The sequence below is a fragment of the Brachyistius frenatus genome, unplaced genomic scaffold, assembly GCF_029030835.1.
Source record: "Brachyistius frenatus isolate BFR_SWC_R1_liver_20210118 unplaced genomic scaffold, ASM2903083v1 Contig_45, whole genome shotgun sequence".
Classification (NCBI taxonomy): Eukaryota; Metazoa; Chordata; class Actinopteri; family Embiotocidae; genus Brachyistius; species Brachyistius frenatus.
The window spans coordinates 466,067-491,131 of NW_027210644.1; the positions used below are offsets into that span (position 1 = coordinate 466,067).

The 25,065-nt window shown below is 39.9% G+C and overlaps 1 protein-coding gene across 1 annotated transcript in view; it reads right to left on the reverse strand.

Moving 5' to 3' along the window:
* Positions 1–1,523: 1,523 nt before the first annotated feature.
* The window catches only part of hdac11 (histone deacetylase 11), a 31,599-nt gene continuing 8,057 nt past the window's right edge, over positions 1,524–25,065 (reverse strand). The window contains exons 7-12 of the mRNA XM_069703207.1: positions 20,988–21,030; positions 14,578–14,654; positions 13,869–13,931; positions 9,062–9,158; positions 7,789–7,967; positions 1,524–3,913 (exon numbers count right to left, since the gene is read on the reverse strand). Coding sequence (XP_069559308.1) covers positions 3,671–3,913; positions 7,789–7,967; positions 9,062–9,158; positions 13,869–13,931; positions 14,578–14,654; positions 20,988–21,030 — 702 coding nt within the window. The 3' untranslated portion in view covers positions 1,524–3,670. The remainder of the gene's footprint in view (positions 3,914–7,788; positions 7,968–9,061; positions 9,159–13,868; positions 13,932–14,577; positions 14,655–20,987; positions 21,031–25,065) is intronic.

A 25,065-nucleotide genomic window follows, 5' to 3' on the forward strand; every position in this document is an offset into this window, starting at 1 on the left:
GCCGGAGCCACAGCCTCCCCTATATACTACAAACCAAAAAATAAACTACAAAAATTAAATTAATTTTCCATTTTGAATTGTCAGTGATTTTTCTGTGCAGACCCACATTTGGCCACAATGCAAAAAGTGTGTAATGTACTTTTTACTTGTCACTAACCACAACATACTCTGTAGGTGTGAAACAGGGAGAGTTCTGTTCCAGAAATTACTCGAAAAAGGAAAAAAAAAAAAGCCAAATTCTCCTTGCATTACTTAACATTGCTCAGTGCTTACATTGTTTTTGCATACTTTAATAAGCATCATTAAGTCTTAAATGTTCACAGGCTAAACGCTTCAACTGAAAATAAATCCATTTGCGAGCTGAATTGTGTTAGTGCAGTCTAGATGATATCACACAATGTAGCATGATGAAAAAAGTACTCATTTGCACTCAGTGTTTTTAAACCTGAAGATTTATTTTGTTGTCCTTTAGAAGTGGATAGTAATTGCAATTTTTTTTTTAAAGTAGTCTCGTAAATACAAGCCAGGCTCTATCTCCAGCAGTGCTCAGCCCATGTTCTTCCTCCAGCTAGGTTGGAGTTGGTGAGTGTTCCTGCTTGTCACATAGATTTCACTTTGTGACGATAATACTTGAACAGAACAAAACAACAACAAAACAGAACAATTATTATGGACAGATTAACGTGAAATCTAGCTAATATTTTATCTATCTATCTCTCTTTCAGTAAATGATATAATAACCGTTCATCAAATGATTTGTTTGGTCTTACACAAGCCTGATTGAAAAAAGGAAGAATATGTCTCCATGATTCGATTCCTCTCAGTCACATTAATTGTCAAATAAATGTGAAACTCATGGTGGCTCTAAAAGGAAAGGTCAGGGATGTTCCATTTGGTACATCATCTGGGAACCATGAATGCCTGTTTAAAAAAATAAGACATAAAAAAGATCTTAAAATATTTCCATTGCAAAAAAAAAAGGTTAAATTTGTAGCAGTATTAAATATCCACTCGGAGAAGCCCTACTAATTAGTGGTTACTTCTGTTGGCGCCAACAAACACGTTCCTTTCTACGTGGACGTCCTCCTTTATGTAGTGTGCATTTCAAACGTGTTGCTTCAAAACTAAAGACGAGCTAATCCAGGCGATGTCATTTGGGTTTCTTTCTCAAACTGGGCAAATTTGTGTAGAGCTGCAGAAGACACTGTACAGCTGCTCCAACAGGCGCAGTAGTACTTTCTCCACAGAATTCTACCAGGAGGATGCATCCATGTAACAAAATTACATAATGGGCTTTATTTTCGTGTTTATGTACTTAGTAATGTATACTGTGTGATCTCCACGGCATCATACGGGGAGGGCTGTAGGAGCAGGCAGTACTCAAACAACAGAAAATACAAAATACTGATATGCTTCACCGTATGACAGCATCCTTAGTAGTTATCATTTTCCAAAGATGCAACAGTTTCAATAGGTAGGTAGGAAAAGTACTTCAAAGAAAAAAAAAAGAAAAGCAAACCATCTTTCGGTTGTTATAGTATTTATTCAATGCCATTATGGATGCATATGAATAGTTTTCGATGTCAGCACAATCCACAAACCCCTAAAAATATACGGCACAGCTTCGAAGTGTTATTTTTGGCACGCAACATTCAATCAACTCAAATGGCTAAAACGCTGGCGGACGCAGAAAGGAGCTGATGAGCTGGAATCTTGGAACACATTGTGCATTAAGGGCACGTCCGCATACAGTAAATGACATATTCTGAGTCCTAATTAAAGGCAGTGTGCAGTCAACCTTTTTGCTGCATCGAAAAGCTGCACACCAGATCAAAGGCTTTAGCTAATTAGCACTGACATTGCTAATATGGCCCGCCTTTCACAGTTTCATTATGAACGTGTCTAAACAGCCTCCTGGATAACCACCCCGATACCACTTTTCATGCTGCTCAAAAATAGGCCTGTTAATCCTTTAAATGATCACAAGTCTGCATTCCACTCCAAACTTCTCTTTTTTTTTTTTTTTTTTTTTACTGTAGAGTGAAGCTAGAGCAACAGAATATAATGACTGTTAAAATACAATGGAAAATCATTAAAGCAGCACCTGACAGCTGCCACTTCAAGGTCCGCTCAGCCGCAAAGCAGCAAAACACAGGGAATGCAGCAGCAGACAAAGTGAGCACAGAATGGAGGGTTTATTATACAAAAAAAAAAAAAAAAAACCTTGGCCAAATCCATGGCAACATTAAATACTCAAAAGCTAAAATTACATCTCATGGTGTACTGTGTAACTTGCATGAGCTCGCGTTAAACCGTCCCTCCTTCTGCAACTACTACCCCCGGATTGTTACCCAGTTTGTATTGAACTGAAGTAATCGTTCAATTAAATGTTTCAAAAACATGGAAAAGGGTACATTAGTGTCTCGTGTACAAGTAAGTCGCGCACGAAGGCTTTAGTCTCCGTGCACGACTGCAGCCGTACACATTTTTTAGGAAGAAATTCAAAATGAAATGGCTCGCTTATCATGACGCACGTCTGCACACAGCCTTTACAGAACTCGGCTTGTATTCAGTCTGTGTTGGATGAAGTTTTCCGTGACTTTCGAAAGCCGCGATATTGTTCCAGCTGCTGCATTAATCATATTGATCTAAATGTTGCTTTGTCTCTTTTTACGCAGCTACTGTAAGCGTCAACATCATTAGGGGAGCTCTGTGTTTGACTACAGCCAACTAATCAGAAGTGAAACCCATAAGAAGCTCCACTGTACAGGTTTTCTCATTAGTCAAAAAAAACACTTTGGTTTTCAGACTTTGATCTGCGGATGACGGGAACAAACTGCAAAACGCACATTGATTTCCAGCAGTCTGTCAACGTTGGTGAACTTTAATTCACCATGCATTAGTTAACGTGCTTAGTTACAAGTTTTAGTTTTTCAAGAGACAATTAACTTTATGGGGCTCCCTGTAAAAAAATTGCTGTAGATGTCTGAGTGGGTTTAAAGCACACAATGCATTATGTACAAAAACTATTCCTGATTAGTGAAACACCATTCATTTAAACACCAATATATACACTATAAAGGATAAAAATGAATAAAAAAAAAAATGTTTTAAATGGCATTAAAGACATTATCTTCTGTAAGCAGGTTAGACATGACCATCAGATTATTGTTGACAGTTACACTTTTTATGTGCAATTATCTTCATAATTCTAAAATGAGATGGAGGCTAAAGATTATACTTCCAATGTATGTGTAGGTACAAACCTTCATATACCATATGCTCCACGAAGGATATTCTTGCATTTCCTAAAATGACAGCATACCTCACTAATAGGCGGCCACAAACATATATTCAACATAAAACCAATGACTCTCCAACTGATTCAAATTTTAAACAACTCTTTTTGTGCCACGAGAGCTCATGGAATTGGCTGTAGCCATGAGAACTCTGTTGTTTCTGTGCAATCTTTCTCTTTGAACGGTTATTATTTGAGTATCTGACAACCCGCACACGTTGTACATGTGCAAACAAGCATTGCGTGACCTCCGCCTTTCTTAAATTAGGGTTAAACATCACTGCTGTCACACAGTAACTGCACAAAATAAGGTAACTTCAGCGCTTTTAAATGTCACACCTGTGCGAGTGTTCGCTTCAGGATGAATGCTCTTCAGACGGAGGTGAACGTTGATCCGGCAGATCCAGCGCCGCGCATCATGCGGGTCACCAGCGATGACGATCCCTCCCCCTCCACAGCCTCGGCTCCAATCAGGCCCTGCCGGTGTAAGTTGAGGATGGAGTCGGCGATGACGCGGGCTGTTTTCTTCTGGTATCCTCCAGATGTCACCATGATTATGGGGATGCCCCGCCGCTTGGCAGCCCTGAACACGATCTCGTCTCTCTTTACAATTCCCTGGCAGAGAAGAGGAGAGAAACGCTGTCTATCAGCTCAAGCTTTCACGCAGTAACTTCTCTGAATTCTGTAAAGCCGTCGGCTCACGTTTCTATCTGCACTCCCTTTCTCCCCTGAGGACAGACGGGGGAAAACTGGATGTGACCCGACTGTTCTCATATCTTCCCGCTGCAATTTGCGGCAAGAAACACATATCCCTATTCGTCTGGAATTAGAGTGGGAACAGCTTGTGTTATAAACGTAATTTATTATGGCACATTTGTAACACAAGGAGTGATTTTAAACATTATGAGTCGTGGCAGAGACACATGTTCAACGAGAAATTTAAACAACAACTATTAAAGCCGCACTGTACTTTTTTTTTTTTTTTCCCCAGGCCATTTACCCCCTTAAATCACAAATTGGCTGTGCAGCACAAATCAGTGTGCCAACCCTTCTAAACACATTTTGCAGATTTACCTTATTTGCTCCAATTATTTTTTGGGGGAATTTGCAGGATCACTGGCAGGAAGTCTTTGCACACAGGAAGCAAATAAATCAAAATTTGGCTCATTTGGATGAGTTCTCAGTTTGACTTCAAATTTCCTGACAAGCGTGAAGCGCTCACATGACCACACCCAGCTGAGCCTGCTAGTCTACAGTTAGACATGTTTTCTGCCTTTACAGAAGAAAACATAACTATTCAAAATTAGCCTGAGATAAGACTTGATTTAATTGGACTAAACTCTTCAACACAAAGTAACAGACAGTTTGGTAGTGATTGATTTGGAACTTCATAAACCGATTCATATCCCTGTATGCAGAACTGAGTGTGTTATTTTGTATTCATTTTGTTTTCCCTTAACTCACAATCAGAGTTGGATTTATTGCCAAGTCATTTATTAGATTTAAGAATTTGCGCAACTAACAAACTGAATAAAGAATGTCAAAGAATAAATACAAAAAAATGTGTTCTAGTGCAAATGTACATTATATTTCACTCATTCCCATACCTTCATCATGCCCCTGTTAGAGGCACGAAACATTCAGTCATTTTTTTTGTATCATTTGGTGTCAATATTGTTTACCAACCGGCACACCAGTAGGAGCTGGTGAAAAAACGTCCAAGTGGGACTGTGTACCTATCCCTGTATCATTAAATGCAAGGTATCAAATGAATAAATTTAGTGCATTTATCAAAAGAGCTTTTTGTCAAATTTGATAAATGAAAAAAAAAAAAAAAAAAAAAAAGCAGACTATTTCTGCACTCGCACACAATGAACCCACAATACAAACACTCCATACTGGTATGCCAGGAAAACATGTAGAACCAGATAGATGTTTGAATAAACCGGCTTGACAACAGGTTGTTTGTTTTTGTCCTTCATGGAATTAGGAGGATTTCCGCAGCATTCTAAATGTATCTTGTTAAAAACAAATTATTTACAGCTATAAATGTCTCTGTACACATATAATTTAGACATTAAGATATATTCTCACGAAAGTTTTCTCGGAAATGTAATATATTGTGTAAAAACTATCAAGTAGATGAATATCAAACTTTTGCCTGGCAAAATAGCATACAGTAATACGTACTATTCACTTTCTTTTATATGTTTAAGTTAAAAAGAAGGAATGGAAAGTAAAATAAGACATTTGCATGACGTTGCATGTGTATTTGATCTTTTTACTGTCTGATCAAGAAGTCAGGTTTTTCAAAAGCTGTACTCTACTAGAGTTCTCTTCTGAAATGGATATCAGAGTAGAGAGTTTATTGAATTAGGAATTTCTGAGTCTTGTATCTCTGTTTCTTATTCTTATTTCCCAATAACAATGAGCATAACTACTGTTGATGAATTCTCTTTAAAGAAAAAATAATCAATCTTGGCAAAATTTCAGTTGGACGTTGATTGGTTTATTTTCAGTCACCAACTGGCTACACTGCTGCACTGCCTTGGGGATGTTTCTGCCGCGTTCAGATGAGATACTAGTGCTGCCTCCTTAGTCGTATTGAATCAACAGTGGGAGGAACCCCGACTCACCCGTATCTCAGTCGACCACCCCTCATCCCACCCACGTGAACTGTCAGCCAATAAAAGTATTTGAGAAGCTATCTATTACTCCCAAAGATCATTGTAACAACACAACAACAACAACACAAATCATTGAGCTAAAAATGTTGTTGCATGAGCACGAAGCAAGAAAAAGCTGAAAGGTCTGTCCCACACTTGTGGTCCGGAGCACATTTGAGTAGTCGGCACGTTTGTTCCCACGTTGGAAAAATACAACCACAGACCCACTTTTACTTTGACTTGCTGCAATAATTCTTCCTGTTCATACTATAGTCATAAAAACATTTTTCCTTAATGCATTTATCTAAAGATAAAATTAGGCTGTGCCTGAATCGATTTCATCACATGGAGATCTTGTAAAGTTATGTCCCTTTTTGCATTTCCCCATTGAGTAGGAGAAGAGGGGTAATATAATTTTATACTGAAAGGGTTTTTAACTCTAAATTCAGATGGCTGAAGCCTAAAAGCAGCTGAAGATTAGCTTTTGAATACAACCAATAATGTTTCCCCATCATTTACACATTAGAATACATTTGAAGGCGATTTTTTTTTTTTTTAATGACCAGTAGGAACTATTAAACCAAGCAATGTGTCAGTGTTCATATGGGCACCTGACAATTGTTTTAAGACAGACTTAAAGCATTTGCATCTATTTTTAGATAAGCGCACAACATGTTTTATGAATGTCCAAACAAAGTAAGCAGTACCTTCTGTTCTTCCTGAGGGAACTGATAAGAATAATACATCAGATCTGACACTGTCAAGATAAATATCAAATAATCTTTAATCAAAAATTTGTAGAGATGTGTATCATCCTTAAAAAAAAGGCAGAAAACAATTGGTTATGCTTTGCAGAGCAGCTCTACGTGCTCTTAAAAAAAACATAATTTAATTGCTTTATTCATTTTGTCCTTTCAGATCCTGTTATTGCAGTTTTACTTTCATGCGAATGCAACTGTAACACTGTATGGTTGGGCTTACTTATTTGTTAATTATGGAGATATTAGGTAAAACCTTAAAGAAAAAAAACATCTGAGCTGGTCCAAGACATGTATTTGTGTGAGTGAGAGCCACATGATGTGCTCATTAAATAAGTGTGTCCATGGAGACAGTTTGCAACTGTGGCAGTTTCCAAGAAAAACATCACAGAAGGCACTTGACAACTTGTAAATACAGTAAGTGTGTGTGTTGGGACAGACTCAAAGATTACACTTTGTAGAAATATTATTTTCAGATTCTTAGTGAGTAATGGATTAGGCAACTGTGGTGAGGCGTTTTCTTCCCAACTGCAACAATGATATGCTCTACATTTGCTACAGCTACACAGATTTAGTGTCTGATGGAGTTCTCCATGGCAATGGCAGCTGTGCTGTTCTAAGTAACACTTAGAATCATTCACGCTCCTCTGGTGGGGATTATTTGAGTGGATATTATTCGAATGTATAGTATAGAGGTAAACAATAACAAGTCAGAAGAGAACAAACTGTCCCGACTCCACTCAGTGGCCACTTTATTAGGTACTCCTGTAACAGTCTATTGCAATTCAGTATAACAGCTCTATTAAAGTTCAGATGAATATTATTCAGATTTTGGCAACACTTTCATATATGTTTACTTATTTTATTGATCTCACCATACTACACTGCGTTGTATTAGAAGTGTTGCTATGTTTTTCTGTTACAGATGTGTCCAATAGGTAAGTGGCCACTGAGTGTACGACAGTATCGACTCCGTAGTAACTCCAAAACGCCAAATGTCACTCCAGCTCACCACTGATATTTTGAAGTGGAAAAGGTAGCTGATCTGACAGAGCTGCCACAGTACCTGTGGTGATATGGAGAGTCCTCCGAGGGGGTCCCCATCCAAGATGTCTGTCCCTGCATTGTAAATGATGATATCAGGTCGGACCTCATTCAGCGCTCCCTCGGAGTGGAGCTCCACCTTCTGAAGGTACTCTGAGTCCTCAGTGCCCCAGTCCAGCTCCACCTTCCTTTTTATGGCTCCTGGAGATACAGAAAAGTGAAGACAAGACAGATGCATTCACGCAGAGCACTGTGAAGCCACATAACCTATTTGCCATCGATGAACCAACTGATATAAAGTAGCAATTATGTGGAGCTGAACCCACACACCTAAAATATATGGAACCAGCAGTATTTAATGTAACAGGTTTTTCACAGGCAGAGTAAAGAATTTCAGATAAATTTGAAGTCAAATTCTTTAATAACATTCAGGTACGTAATTGTGTTTCTCTACCTATAATATACTATGAACTTCTGCTGCAGTGCCTTAATTACTTACTATGTACGTTTATAATAATTAATGCACATGATGAAAAAGGTTAATTAGGAGACCTTTATGTTTCAAAGTTCAAACAAAATTAAGCCGCAAAAGCACGAAAGAACTGTGCAATAGCATGCAAAACATCTTCGTAGTTTTTCAAAAGACTTTCAAGAAGAAATTGGAAGCTTTGGTCTTTGAAGGTACTCGGAAATAAATGTGTCTTGGAGGAAAAATTTGAAGCAGAATGAAACTGTTATCTTAAACAAGCCAGAATATAAATGTATTTTACTTTCTTAGGGGGAAAAACGATTGTAAAATGTCTTATATTCAATTAATTGCAGAGCAGAAGATAAGTGAGGGATGGAGAGAATTTTTTTCCGGCAGGACTGTGACATTAGGTCTGCTGAGTGTCCTCTGGGTTAAATGGTAGCATGTGGTCCTGTCAGATCAGCTTTAATGTATTGACAGACTCGTTTGTGGAAAATCCGTAATGATGTTGTTGCAGGGGCTGTTGTGGAGTACATCTCCCGCTGACTGCTAAGTGTGAGTGAGTAGTAGTAGTCCTGGGGGAAATCACAGCACAATTAAAATGGCACTGAGTGACATCTAGGGGACAGATGTGGAGGAGAGGCAGCACCCTCTACTCTAACCTTCGATCTGGAGGAGTGCTGGACTTCAGACCACAGTTGCATCATATTTAAGTGCATGAGAACAGCATGAACATATATAACCATATGAATTATTTACAAATTACTATGGATTTAAAAGGCTAAAAAGCAAGTTTAAGAGGACAATTGATGGTGCTTTCACTTACTTTTGGCATATACATCTCCAGGATAGATGTAGCGATTATACATATCCATAATGAACACTCGACTGTCATCCAAAAAGTCACGCTCGTGTCCATTTCCCTATAAAATAGCAGAACCACAACTTTCATTTGAAGAGCAAAGGATCACTTTGATGCTGCCACTGCTTTTTAAACATCATGCAAAACTGACCAAATCGAGTAACTGGTTTTTCCACTGTTGATGATGTTTTTGACAGTCTACTACATCATTTGACTCTGCCCAAGTCCACACAGGTGTCTTCAGACCCATTTGTTTACCCAGGGCATGCTGCGCTGACTGACAGCACCAGATGAGCAATAAATGAGTGTTGTCGTCTGAAGGCATTAAATGTTAAAAATACTCATAAAAAAGTCACGACTACTCCATCACTTTTCATTTCCTTCACTCCATTTGTCACTTAAAGTGTCTGGCTGCTGTCAGGGTGAGATTAGTCTTTGTGCCAAATCTAGAATTGCTGAATGAAACGGAGGATGTATGGGACGAGCAGGGCATTTAAGTGACAGCTGAATGTTATGCCCAAGTGAGTGTAAAATCCATTGTTGAATGTTGAATTAAAAACATTTTTTTTAAATAAAAGGTCGCTTGATGGTTTTTCTAATGCGTGCTCTAACACAACTCAACATTACTCTCACGTAAACATTAAGTGAAGTGATGATGCTGAAACCAGATATGACAGGCATATTGCACGGCTTTTTTCTGTGCAGGTATCGACACCTAAAAAGCTTCATAAGTAACACAATGGCCCTGCATCTGTAATCATCGTGTAGAGCTAACTTCCTCAACACTTACTGAACAACTCAAGTTTAACATCTTTGAACAGAACTTGTTTCTCCACAGGCCACAAGTCATGTTGGGGGCTGGGACATTGGATCAGATGCATTGCAGACATAATAAAATAATAAAACATATACCAGTACATCTGTATTTTGTATATAGACCACTGGGACTTTTGCATTTGTACTGCATGGATAAACCAACAAACTCATTCTGCACTGAGGGTTCATACAGGCTTAATATAGACAATGACTAAATAAACACGTAAGTGAACGCTCTGTCATCCTCCAGCTTCAACAGACAGCCTGAGATTATAAATCAGCTCATATGCTGCCTGAAGCCTTATTAGTCCTATCATCTCCCCCACATCCTGCACTATACATTAAAATGCTGCTGTTTAACTGTCATTTGTTAGTTTCAGCAATGAAGCCTTCAAACAAGCCTTTTTCTTTTGCTCTTTAGAACAGATATCTCTCCTTACCAAGCTCAATTATCCGTATTAAATATTAGAACTATCTATCAATGCTTCACAAAACACAAAGGGAAAGATATGGACAAATTTGGTATTTTTCATCTATGAGGATGAAATAGACTTTTTACTATATGACAGGATGTTATTAGAGAATGATGATCAACAGCTACATTATATATAGTAATTTATTTCCACTGTCCGTTTTATGTCTGTGGTGATAACACATTTCTAGATAGACACAATGGGTATATTGAATAAAGAAACAGATGATGAGTAGGCTTTACTAGGTTTGGCATCATCACTTAAGTATGGCTAGATCCTCCATATTTACTAATGCTGCCTACTGAACACCGATGATTCTCATTATCGGTCAACTGCTCAATTACTCTGTACTAACCACTGCTCTAATGCGGCTTAGGCGTTAAATACAGGATAGAGCTATTCTTAAACCAGATGTTGTTATGGCCTCCTCCACTGCTGTCCAGTGTGACTGGTTCTTGGGCTGACCGGGAAGCAAATTTGTACTTTTCTTACTATAGTTTTGTCAGAATAAATATATTCTCAAGTGTTTCTAATAGGTTATGTTTCTCCAGGCACAGATGGGTGTTAAATTAAAGGAAAAAACAAGGGACTCAGTTATAATGATCGTAAGTGCACCGTCTAAAGCAAGTGGCGCAGGTGCATTTACAGTGTGTCCAAATCCACATTTGATACAGCAAACAATCTGAGGGCAAAGTAAGGCCCATGGTTCAAAACAGTTCTATTTAGTGCCTGAATTAATAACACAGTAAGTGTGTTTTGGGTATAACAGGACATTAGTGTGCTGTCTCCCATTTTCATTAAAATCCAGGTGGGTTGCCCCTTGGCAGAAGTAGTAGGAGAAAACACTTTTCTGCCGAGGAAATGGATCTGCTGTTTGACCAAGAAGCAGCTTGATGGAGTGCTGCATCAGATGACCTAACCTTCACAATCATTGACCTGAATCCAAATGAGATAGTTTAGGATGAACTCCTATAGTCCTACATATTCAATTTGTGTTTGGTCATAGTTGTGAGTTCTTCAGTTGTGGTGTACAATGCAGAACATAATAAAAAATGAAGAAAAAAAACACTGTAACATGCAATGGCGGATGGTCTTTAAAATCTATTAGGACTGAAAACAAAATCACCATCAATGTTCCTTCTCACACGCACATACACAGCTTTTAATGGACAGGCTCCACTGTCTCCTTCTCTCTTCCCCCTACAAGTGTCTTGTGGGGCTTTCCAAGCTGTCATTATAAATACTAATTTGATCTCAATGTCTTAAAAGGTAAAATAAAGGTGAAATGGAAGTAAATGGAAATTTAAAAAAAAGAAACTTTAAACTCTAACTCTAAAATCATTACTGTCTTGTTGTTGACTGGGTGAATAAGCATCACAGCTGCCAATTCATGTTAGGATAAGAGGACTTTATGTGTCATGTTTCAGGGTTGTAATTAGGAGTTTACTGCACATCTCCAATGTTTTCTCTCAGCCTAATTATCTGCTGAGAGGGCTTCCATGCAGATACTCGCTTTTGTTCTTCTTCATGAATTATTCACTCAGCATCTGTATTGATCCCCCGCTTGTGTCAATAGGTAAAGGTGCATCATTACCAATAAACCATGTCTCAAAATGAATAAAGCTCTATTCCTGGAACACAGCTATGGACCTCGGGAATCTTCAGACAATCAATGAACATTAATGTTAACACAGTTCTCAAGGCTAATTGGTGGTGGATGCAAATCATTATGCTGAAAACACAATGTAAGACAAAAAAAATGATAATCACACCCAAAAATGTTGAGTCATTGTTTCCTACAGGGGGGTGAGCTCAGTCCACTCGTGGTGACCTAATAAATAAGACGTGGTGCGGAGTAAGCACATACTGCCCAATGGAAACACAGAGATAATGTGGTAAATGCATTAATTCCTCTTATCATTATTCCTGTTAATCAAGTTATAAACCTCGGCTGAAAGTAACCCTTCCTTCTAGGCTGCAATACAAATGAAAACAATAGCCCATATAACTTTATTCAAGTCAGAGAAAGAAGGAAAACATTTTAAAATCCTCAAATGGGGGCAACGAGACTGAAACACTGAATACTTAATCAAACATAGCACAGATTTCGTTTCACTTAAATTAAAACATTTTTGAGAAACTCATTCATTTTAGGTTTTTGGCACTGCCAAAAAAATGTGTTGGTGCATTTATTGTTGCTATTTTACAAAACATCTTTTGGTCTTCACAGTGATAAAAGGGATATACAAAGTCAGTGGAGGAAACATATACGCATGTAATCTAAATTAACTGACAGTTTTAGTTTTTTATTGGTCAGAATAGACCAACTATAATTCATTGTACACTAAGGATGTCCCGAGTCAATCTCAAAGATCGGTATGAAATACACTGAGCTATAGTTAGCCCCAATCCTTTTTGTTACATGGACTGTCGCGCGGGTCTCATAAACAGAGAGCACAATTTGTGGCAGGATACAGAAGTGCAATCTGAAATGTGGCATATGGGTGCCTAAATGTGTGGAAATATATTCAAATCAAAAGTAAAATCAGCACAGAAGCCACTTCTAATGTCCACAATGCAGCATTTTGCAAGATGGTAGTAGCATAGCTCCTTTTAATACCACTACCTTGATATGGCACCTAAAATATAAACACTCAACAAATACACTGAGTTAACTCAGGTAAAAAGTGACAAAGCGTAAATGTAAATTGTATTTGTTGTGACAGAAGGTTTAGCTCGGACCAAAGATTTAGGAAAAAACAAAACAGTTTTAGAACGTTGCAGGAAAAAGTCCTGCCGTGTGAACTAGCCCATCTCAGCTCGACTCAGGCTCCCTGCCCACTTGCGACTTGACAAGCTGAATCGCAGGCAACACCATCAAGCCAGATGAGACGGTCCAGTTCACACTGCCGCAACTTTTCCCTGGAACGTTCAAAAGCAGTTTTGTCTTCTTGAGAATCTTTGGCCTGAATTGGGCCTCAGATTCATCTTACCAAATCACAAGTGGACCATTTTAAAATGTCAGGCACCAGTGTCTTTTTTCTGCTTTTTGGAGGAAACACAATATCTGAACAATGGAACTGCTCCAGGAAAAGACAAGAGAAACCGACAGAGTATAAATATGAACAAACCCCCATCGGTATTTTGTTAAAGCACCAATGGGTGGCTTCAAATTCTCAATCCTGATTCAAGTTTTAAGCCAACACAAATAATATCCAGGTATGGAAAAGCCCAAAAAGGTGTCAGTTGAAACTACTGTAGAGAGAGTTGTTAGAAAGTAGTTGCTGTCTTAACTTGGTTGTTTTGGTTAAAAAAAACAATAAAAAAACAAAAAAAACAATATGAAAATCAAAGGCCACGTCTCCCACAGTGAGCCTCATTGATTGGTGTGTGTTGGTAAAAAGAGGGTTATCTTCACATCAATGTCAGCTGCTAGGCAGTGTTGCACATTGACACAGAGACAGGTAATGGCATTGCCTCACCTGATGAGCATCGAGATCAATGATGGTAGCCCTGGAGATGCCTTCCACTCTTTCAAACAGAAACTGAAAGACGAAGGAGAAAATATATGCGTTCTCTCTGAAGGCACATTCACCGTTTACATTCTCACAGGGATTGCAATGAAAACCTTTTTACTTCTGAGATGGATTAACATTCAAATTGAAACAACAAAATGTCCACAATAACCAAGTAAAACCCATTATTCATCTGCTGGATGCCATATGTACTCCAAAAATAAAACAGGTAGCAGCAGCATATGAACATTTTAGTCATTTGTCTTACGACACTGTCTATTGATGGAAACTAAAACCGGCAGAGGCACCTAATAATTCGGCACCAGCTGCGGGATACTAATGATTAATTCCAAAAGCTTTCATTTAAGATTGTGTAATTTCTGAGAAATTAGTTGATTTATATTAATTAGAGAAATTCAGGCCCATCAAACGGCATCAAATACAAAATACTTTCCAAGAAGAACATGGGAATACATGTTTCTGAGTGTCACAAAGATTGTAATGATGAAACAATAATTGATGAACCTCAATTCATAATTGAATTAATTTGAAATATTGACTAATAATGCTCAAAATGCTCGTACTCTGTGCGGACGCTGTAATATCACTATACAGCGGGGAGTTTTATGACTGGATTCAAAGTAAAAAAAAAGAGTCACATTTGAGAATGTCTCACCTTGATCGCCAGAGTGATGTCAGCGTATGCACAAAAGCCCCCTCCTCTGTCGCCGGAGCAGTGGTGGAAGCCTCCTCCTGGGAAACAGAAAACCCACTGGCTGAGTGTCAGGGCCATTAGACAAACAGAGCAGGCCACTGCACATTTCAGAAGTCTATTATTCAAAACGTCTTTAACAGGCGATTTAAAACAAGGCTGTTATTGAGTTTATTGCCACTTATAAAAATGGCTGCTCCCCCCCCCCCCCCCCCCGAGGTACAACACTGGGTGTATTGACTCCAGAATGGAACTGTTCAGTTGCTACTAAAATAAAGAGCAGCAGTGTACAGGGAGGGAGACTGAAGAGATTTTTTTTTTTTAAACAATTGGAAAGATATGAACAATTTATTTAGGGTAGCAGATATCTCCTTTGCCCTGCCCTACTATTCTCATGTTCAATAAACTAAAGTGAACAGAAGAGAATTCATAAATTCCAGTCAGTCAACAGGGGAAGTATGATTAGCATTTATTATCTGGTTTCCCCCCCAAAAATAAGCCTCTATATCTTCATAGTGTTGAGACATGCAATATGCTGATGTGAGACACATCTGAATTGTCTTTATATATCTTTATTAAAATCATGTTTATTGATGCAGCACAATCTTTCCCCCGATTCATCGACAGAAGGTGAGAAGTAGCTGAGTAAGCGGGAGGTTCAAAGTAAAAGTCTGATGTTTTTTTTTTTTTTTTTTTGCTCCCTGCTTGGCACAAAAAGAAATGATGACCCTGGCTTTTCAGCCAAAAGACCTCCTACTCAATCAGCCCGGCCACTGATAGCAGAGTCACAAAGGAAATGCCAGCAACACCCCCACACCCAAGCAAAGATGGTATCAACATGTATTATACATATTAGTATTCTCTTCCAAACCTTCGAAAGGAAAAGTTGAAACCACAAAAGATCTATAAGTCCAAGGACACTGTTCTGGTGGAAACTGACACTTTATCTGCTGTGTATTGAACCTGGTAAATCTCAATGATAATCAGCTCTCTGGAAATGCACAATGGGAGATTTAGGTGGCGACAGTGACATGAGCAAGGAGGATTTTTCTAAAGATAAAGACATGTTTCCGATTGAGAGGAGCTAATAATATCAAGGCAGTTTAGTTTAAAGGAGATGCAGGCTGTATCAGCATGACCTCACAGATTACAGCCTCAGATCTTTTGAGAAAGCGCGTTTTATGGCGACACCTGACTACTGTCAAATTTCTTCGGCGACTTAAGTGTGAAACGGTGTGTCATACTTGGATCTGATTGAAAAGCCCGCCCTACATCAGACTTCAAAGTTCAAGCAAAACAGTTTTAGCATTAAAGGATTGGCACGTCATGTTTCCTCAACCAGCATTCATATACGCATCTGAGAAAAACATTATGATGACTCATAAATTAAGTGAACAGCATTAACTAGCTTGTAAAAATGGCACATGTCAAGGTCTGCAATATATTAAGCAGTAAATGACATTCAGGACTGACAGCATAGGTGGGGAGGGGGATGGGAGGTGGCCAAGGGCGTTTGAGCGTTGAAAAGTTGTGGGGACATAAGGGCTAAGATGAAAAAAAAAAAAATCTTTTAGCTGTCTTCAATCAGCTTTATTGGCCAGGTTTGTTTACACATACAAGGGATTTGACTCGTAGGTTCTCTCTCAGCGCGCAAAAGACAAAAACAGAGACATAAATAGACATAAAATATAAATAGACATATCAACAGCGAAGAAACTAATATATACATATATACATAAACAACGGTGCAATTGCACCTAGTCCAAATGGTGCTGATGCGGTTGGGTGTAGTGTAAAATGTCCAGTGAGGTTGAAGATGTTATGTGTTGAGCAGAGTAACTGTTCTTGTTTCTGGTTGTTTTGGTGCACAGTGCTCTGTAGCGCCTCCCAGAGGGGAGGAGATGAAACAGCGGGTGTCCAGGGTGGAATGGGTCTGCAGAGATGCTACCGGTCCGTTTCCTGACTCTGGATGTGTACAAGTCCTGAATGGAGGGCAGGTCAGCACCGGTGATGTTCTCTGCAGTCCTGACTGTCCGTTGTCGTTTGTTCCTGTCCTGTTTGGTGGCCGAGCCAAACCAGACAGCGATGGAGGTGCAGAGAACAGACTGGATTATGGCCAAGTAGAACTGGATCAGCAGCTCCTAAAGTGCCGGGGGGGGGAGGGGTGCTGAATGTCCAGCTGCTGGATGTGAAGTTTGCGATCCGCTGACAGGTGGACGCTGGCACGGCGAGCTAGTGGTGTTGAACGTCGAGCTGAAGTCCACAAACAGGATCCGTGCATATGTCCCGGAGGAGTTGAGGTGTTGCAGGATGTAGTGCGGTCCCATGCTGATTGCATCATCCACCAACCTGTTTGCCCGGTAGGCAAACTGCAGGGGGTCCAGCCGGGGGCTTGTAGTGTCCTTCATGTGGGCCAACACCAGTCTTTCAAAGGACTTCATGACTACAGACGTCAGGGCGACGGGTCTGTAGTCATTTAGTCCTTTGATGGAGGGTTTTCTGGGAACCGGGACGATGGTGGAGCGTTTGAAGCAGGAGGGAACATCACACAGCTCCATTGATGTGTTGAAGATCTACGTGAAGATGGGGGCCACCAGCTGGTCAGCGCGGGCTTTCAGACGGGACGGAGCCACACCGTCTGGCCCTGGTGCTTTCCTGACCTTCTGTCTTTGAAAGAGCTGACACAGGTCATCATCACAGATCTGAAGTGCAGGTGAAGAGACAATGGGGACAGTTGGGAGGAAGGGGAGGGGGTGCAGGGGGAGTAAGAGGTTGTTTGATGTCTGGGTGGGTGAGGGCTGGTGAAAGTGAGTGAGGGATGTGAAAGTGGGCTTAACAAACCTACAGTAAAACACCTTCAGGTCGTCGGCCAGTTGGGGATTTTCCACAGTGTAGGGGGATGGTGTCTTGTCGTCCGTCAGGGTTTTCCACACTGATGCTGGGTCATTGCCTGTAAAGCTGTTTTGAAGCCTTTCAGCGTAGCTCTTCTTTGCTGCCTTGATCTCCTCCATCAGTGTGTTCCTGGCCTTGTTGTACAAGACTCTGTCCCCACTCCTATAGGCCTCCTCCTTGGCCTGACGGAGCTGCCTTAGTTTTATTGTAAACCAGGGTTTGTTGTTGTATTTGCAGGTTTTGGTCGGCACACACATGTCCTCACAAAAACTGATGTACAATGGCACTGTGTCAGTGAGTTCATCCATTTCTGTAGCTGCAGCCTCAAAAAACACTCCATTCCAGTGCAGACAAAGCAGGCCTGTAGTTCCAGCTTTGACTAATTGGTCCATCCCCTCACCGTCTTGACCACAGGCTCGGCCGACTTTAGTTTCAGCCTGTAAGTCGGGATGAGATGAACCAGACAGTGATCACAGAGTCCCAGGGCTGCACGGGGAACAGAGCCAAAGGTGTTATGACCGTGCAGCAGTGGTTCAGGGTGTTTGTGTCTCTGGTGGGACACGTAGCATGCTGTCTGTATTTGGGAAGTTCGTGGCTGAGGTTTGCCCTGTTAAAATCCCCCAGAACAAGGAGCAGGGAGTCCGGATGGATGTATCTCCACGTTGTTCATCTGGTCAACCAGGTGTTGCAGCGCCTCCTGGACATGGGATGTAAACACCGACCAGAACAAACGAAGAGAGCTCCCCCGGCGAGTGAAACGGTTTACAGTTTAAGATCGGGGTGTCTAAGTGAGGACTGCAGGATTTCTGTAAAACTGTGACATCGGTACATCGACCTTCGTCCACAACTTCGGATCTGTAGAAGTCCGGATTCTTACTGTTAAGGATCAACCGCCAACATATCTGCCAGCTTTATTTTTTTACACCAGAAATGAACATGTTTTCGTGCCTTCCGTTCATCACACATAGTAGAAACACTGATGGCCTTTGACCAACAGCAGTATGGAGTTACTCGGTGAAAAATAGACCATTTTAGGTGGTTTTCTGCAACAGCCACAGTTTGAAAATACTTGAGGTCGGTGGCCCGTCCTTTCCACAACGTGGATACATACGTAATGCCGACCGTTCGTTGAGCGTGAAAAGTGTCCATCGTTACATACTCAGTTTGTTTGCTTTGTTTTGAGTGCACCATCTGGGTACACATCATGCATTGCATGATACCATACATGACAGTGTGAATGCACTTATGCACTCAAATATCAAGCGTGAGAACGTAAGTACGAGCTATGGAACAAAGTGTGAGAAGGAGCTGGTCGGGAGAGAAAAAGTGAGGAACCGTCGGTGTGGCTCCCGTGTGCTGATCAGTGCTTTTGCTATGAAAAGCACACATATTATTATTATTATTATTAGTATGATTTTTGGAGAATATTTTCAAGGCATTTGTGCCTTTTTTTGACAATGGCAGGGGAGATTGACAAGAAATGAGGGGCAAGAGAGTAAGGGAGTGACACAGAGCAAAGGTCCGGCCAGCCGGGACCTTAAGTGGGCACCCGCTGCTCGAGACAAAGATTGAGCCCATGTAAAATATATTCTGCCGTTCGGCTATGAAATTAAAAATGTTGTATTTATATTATTTTTTCCAATTAATTTGGATTTGTTTTTTGTTTTTGAGCTTAGCGTGAAAGTCTACGGAGCCCAGGAGTGGCCATGGAGAGAGAGAAAAAATAAATAAATAGTGTGCACATAATACTAAATCGAGGCGACGAATTACTATCTTGTGCGCACATTTTAATTAATTCGTAGGCATGTTTTAATTAATTCGTACACACGAGATAAGTTTATGCATGGAGAGAGCTCAGCACAACAGGCTCCTCTAAATGTGAAGTGCCCTGCACCTGCTTCAAGTGTCAGTTGACCAACTATGAAGTTGATAGCACCCTCAAAATTGGCATATTGCCAACTATATAATCCACAAGCTTTCAATATCATCGTCATTGCCTTTTAGTAACAATAATCCTTTGCATCCCTTGTATTACAGCCGTGTTTAGCAGGGTTTATATCACCCTAGCCACCACAGCCAGTCTGACTAGTTAATGACATATTTAGAGTCACCAAAAAGGCTAATACAGACACTATACTATGTATAAATACAGTGAGTGAGTAAACGATTGCTATTATCGTAGCTTACGACTCATCTTCTGATAGTCTGAAATTACAGTGAACGTATGCACGGAGGAAAACTAGCTGGTCGTTTTTTTTTTTTTTTTTCTCACAATCCAGCTGCACATGCCGTTTTACACCGATCATATCCTTATCTGTCATCGATTAGTCAGACTGGCTGTGGTGGCGAGGGTAACAACAAGTCCGTTAATTAACTCCGGCTTCTATATTTAGTGCGGGCACATCATATGTACTAAGGAGCAGCATCACACCAGCGAGCTCTGCAGCTGCTGCTGCAGCATTAGTTTGTGTCCGTAGCCTTTTTGGTGACTCGAAATATGTCGTCAGTTAGTCAGACTGGCTGCGATGGCTACGCCAACATCAACTCCGTCAACTAAGGACAGCTGTAATACAAGGGATGCAAAGGATTATTGTTACTAAAAGACAATAACGACGATATTGAGAGCTTGTGGATTATATAGTTGGCAATATGCTGATTTTGAGGATGCCATCGACTTTATAGTTGGTCAACTTGACAGTTGAAGGAGGAGAGCGCCTGTCGTGCTGTGCTGCCTACATAACTTATCTCGTCCGCACATTCATTCACAACGTGTGAACGAACCAATTAAAACGTGGGAACGAAATGCTACTATTTCGTAACAATCCATTGATGAAATAGAAATAATAATAATAGAATGTCCTTCCCTTAAAGTCCTAAAAAAAATATGTGCTTTTGTTCACAATGTCTAAATGAATGAAATAAGTGCGGAGTGTAAAAATGAAATGTGAATCACAAGAATGCACCAATCCAATGTTTTATTCCTAGCTCAGGGTTGATTTTTAAAACCATATCAAATGCCATTGCTATCTTTTGTTTAATTTAAATTCACTGCTTCAGGTACAAAAAATATTGAATGTAGATCTGGCTCTAAATGTCAGTATCAGGCTGATCTTGATTTCCTTAAAGTCCGCTACACATCAACAACTGCTCCATCAAGTGTCTTTAACATTTAATCATCCCCCCCAGCATCGACCTCATATCTTCAATTCAGTTTATCAGGACACTTTCTTTTTTTTTTTTTACAGAAAAAAAAAAGAAAATGCAGTAAACATAATCCAGGCAGTTTACATACACAGCACTATTTTGTGATGTATAAACGTATTATGATGGATATAATTGGATAATATGCTGGAGAAGTTGGACATGACAGTAGGAGGTAAACCACTTCCCTTTTTGAAGTTAAACGTATTCCAGTAAAGTGCAGATGAATTGATTATCTCTTTATGGGTTAAGGTCAGTGTCTGTGCTGGGAACTCACTTACCTACATTTATGGCCCATCCTCGGTCAATAGCCAGTTTTCCTGCCTGTGGAAGACAATATTTCTACTCAGTATTTAACATTAACCTAGAAAAATGTAGAAATGACCCTTTCACAGCAAATCACCCAGTTTACATATCGAAAATGACTTTTTACAAACAGTTCACATAATGCAACAACGATCATCAATGAACTTTTGCTGTCACAACCAATTGGTTCAAGTCTATTAAAGAACATGAATAAAAATGAGTAACATGTCTCATTTAGACAACAACAGACATTAAACTATCACCGACAGACGTCTTTGAAGATTTTTCTTGAGTAGCTATTGGGTTTGAAGGGAATTGAATCACACATTTTAATCTGAAGGCATTTTTTCATTTCCTCATGTCCCTTTGGTGGTTTGACCTTTCCCCTTGTAAATCTCTCCGCTCCACTGAAATTTCACCACTGCTGTATAATTAAAAGGCGACACGTTTTAGGGAGAGACCTGATAGCCGAGTGATTAGGGTGCATTCCACATGACTCTTGAGCAGCTTTAGCCAGTTCCAGGCTGGACAAATCTTTACTGCATGTCATTCCCCTACTCCCCTCTCCCTCATTTCCTGGAAATCTCCAATGTCACTATCAAAATCGATCCTGTCACTGTCCAGATACAACAAAGTGGAGCACAGCTTTTGATATAGCTCACTGTGGAAGCCAAATTAATACTTCAAGAAAGAGTCTAAAGCTTTGGGAAACAACTCCCCCCCCCCCCTTTCTGTCAGAGAGAGAGAGAGAGATGAGAAGATCAACATCGCTCTCTTGACTGTGCAGTAAGCACTAAGCTGATGTCACAATGCCATTAGCCTGCCTTATTATAACCAGGGGGAGACAGCTAGCCTGGCTCTGTCTAAAGTGAAAAACAACACCCTCCACTACCTCCAAGCTCTGTTTTCTGGCCACAAACTGTGTTCCACTATTAATGCATTTTTATAAACATAGTCTGACTCATCGGTTGTAAAATGTTGGTAAAACCTGCCATTGGTCGACTATTTCCGTCTTCACTCTCTCTTAGCCTTCTGCCATCTGCGTGTTATTACTCTGCTCCAGGCAGTAACACACTGAAAATGACAAGTTATGATGCGGATTTGGATCGTGCAAGAAGGCACGCCTGTTCAGTTTGTTTCTGTCTTTTGCTGCGATTTAGCAATTTTTGTGCCACGGTTTGCTTCTCCAAATGTTCCACCAAAACAAGTCCGTAAAAATGCGTGAAACAGAACATGAGACCAAACCAAAATGGAAAAAGAGGTACCTGCCGTTAGCTCGGCTGGTGCATCGAGCCTTGTACATTCGGACACTTTTCAGAACTCAACCTTTACATTTTATTTTAGATCTGGGAGGTGTCTCTTTCTTTCTGTGCGCACCACTGATGCCAATTGCAAAGTTAAAACCTACTTGAAAAGTCGCTAAATGCCACGAGGTGATGTCACGCGGTGCTATGGCTCTCGGTGCTTACATGTACTGCGTCTTAATACAGTAAAGTTGTTCCTTTAATTGTTTTTAAATGTCCTTTTCTTTTGCCTGATGTTTTGATGCTTTTAATGGTTTTATGTGAAGCACTTTGAATCGCCTTGTTGTTGAAATGTGCTATACAAATAAACTATCCTTGCCTTTTAATGTTTTTTTCTTATTGTATTCAGATAATGATACAAGTAAGATGCGGAGACTGCATGTTGACCAGCAGACACTTCCAAAAAATATTTCCAGGCTGCTGCTCTGAAATGATAAAATTCTCACTTTATAACTGCGATGTCGTGTGATAAAAACATAAACATATTTTAAAGACAATGCCTTAGCTATCATTTCAGCTATATTTACATGTAGAATGATCACTCAGAGAGAAAGTTAATAGCAGCAAAATATCTTTCAGCCTCTCTGCCACACAGGGTATACAGAGAGAGAGGTGCGTCTCTCTCGGACGTTCTGGTGACACTCTATGGAAAATGACAAAGGTTTGTCCAAAGTAAAAAAAAAAATTTTAAAAAAAAAAAAAAAAATCACTGGATGTCATCATTAGGTGTTTAAAAAAAAAAAAAAAAAAAAGAAGTTGCTAAGAGGTCTGAAAAGTCAATAAATCTCATGACTAAGTTGCCAAGATAGGAAAACTATGCATCAGAAGTTCTAATATGCAATATGTAAGGAGACAGGATTATCATTTCTGACAATCACATCAATAGGCTATGAATATGAAAGACAGAAATGGCACGCAGACAAATTTAAGCAGCAGTTGTTTTCAAAGAAATAACGTTACGTGCAGTAAAGGGAAGCTGTCTATAGGGATGGGGGCTGCTGCAACTACCACACCCCAACTTCCAACGTCTTTGCACATCTATTTTTAGGTACCAATGCAAATGAAAAACTTGCAGTGTAGAGCCTATATATATATATATCACCATGGTACGATTTCACTTGCTCCTACATCAACAGAAATTTAGGAATGCCAGTTGAAGTCAGAGACAGGACGCATTGACTCTGTGCATTATTGCCAAATACGTCAAAATTGTACCCTTATGCCTCAACTGATAATACAACTAAAACCTGTGCTCACCAAGCATATGTGGTGAGCCCACTGTGGCGCAGTAGAACTGGGCCACCATATAAACCGCTGTTCATGAAGAAACGGTTCCATCCTGCAATTCTTCCTAAAATCACAAACTGTCCTTTAAACATTTCTGCGCTTGTAAATGTCCAATAAACAAGACATTGTGAAAACATTCATTATCGACATACTGTAAAGCATTCTCTCTTTTCACTTAAAACAACGCCAGTGACTGCATTATCCTAAATGCTAAATTACTATTTTAAATGCAAATGTAGTTAAATGCTGAAGCACACATTTACCCATAGAATAATAGTGTAATAAGCATATTTCCACTTTCCCTTAGGGAATCCGTATGTAGCCCTACTGTATGTTAATCTTCTCCTTGAAAAAAAATAGAGACAAGCAGTGTTTGTCTCTCAGGCTCATCAATTTAATCTGGATGTGCATGGTTATGCATGAGGAAGGTTATATTTCGGGCTGGTCGCTCCACCGGTTCATCCTTTTAGGAAACCATTGAAGGCTTATCTATTACACTTCACAAATAAAGGACATTCTTGAGAATGAAGTCACACAACCTCTGAACCACTACATTGTTCTCACGGTTTGATGAACAAAATACAATCAGATACATGATGAACAGGGTTTTTTTTTCCTTTTTTTTTTTAAACACGATTTGTTACACGCACAGTGGCAACTTTTTCCTTTCAAAGGCAGGTCAGTATTTCTGTCTTGGGTGAAAAGAAGAAAGAAAAAGAAACACTGATCTGTCATGTATGTCCCTCTCTATATAACAGTCCACGAGATTTCACCACAGCCTTCTTATGCCATCTGCACAACTCCATCAACCAGCAGGCCCAGAATGCATTTCTTTGAGTGAAACGATAAGTATGATATAATTTGTAATTACAGTATATCAAACATATGCACTGAGGACCACACGCCTTGTCTGCATATTACTGATCAGCTATTGCACATCCAAGTCATCAGCCATAGTCAAGAATTTAATGTGACCTGAACCTGGATGAGCGGATCACTGAAAAATAAAATAAAAATTCATTAAAGTTCAGGATTAGTGGATGATCTTTCAAGCTGCAGTAAATCCCAGCAGTGACGGTGTTTCCGACTAATCTGATGGTGACAACTGGTAACGACGCTTGCTGTCGGTATGCTGTGGTTGCAGACACCGCTCACCGCTGGCGGAGTTTATGTTCGTAAAATGCCGACCGTACTACCTTCCGGGGGAGAAAACTAAAACACATTGTCATCAAAAGACTAAAATTGAATCAAAATCAGGTGAACATTTTAACACTGGTCTTCTAACAGACTGCATTTCCATGGAAGTCATTTGTCCTCAGCAGGTGATGAGCTTTTCCTTCACAGGACTAAACCTTGTGTTAATTCCTTATCGCCAAACACCGAGCCTGGACATGAAGGTAATGCACAGTTTCTAAAGGTTAACTTAACGATGTGAATGTTTCTTGTGCTGTATATTAAATGT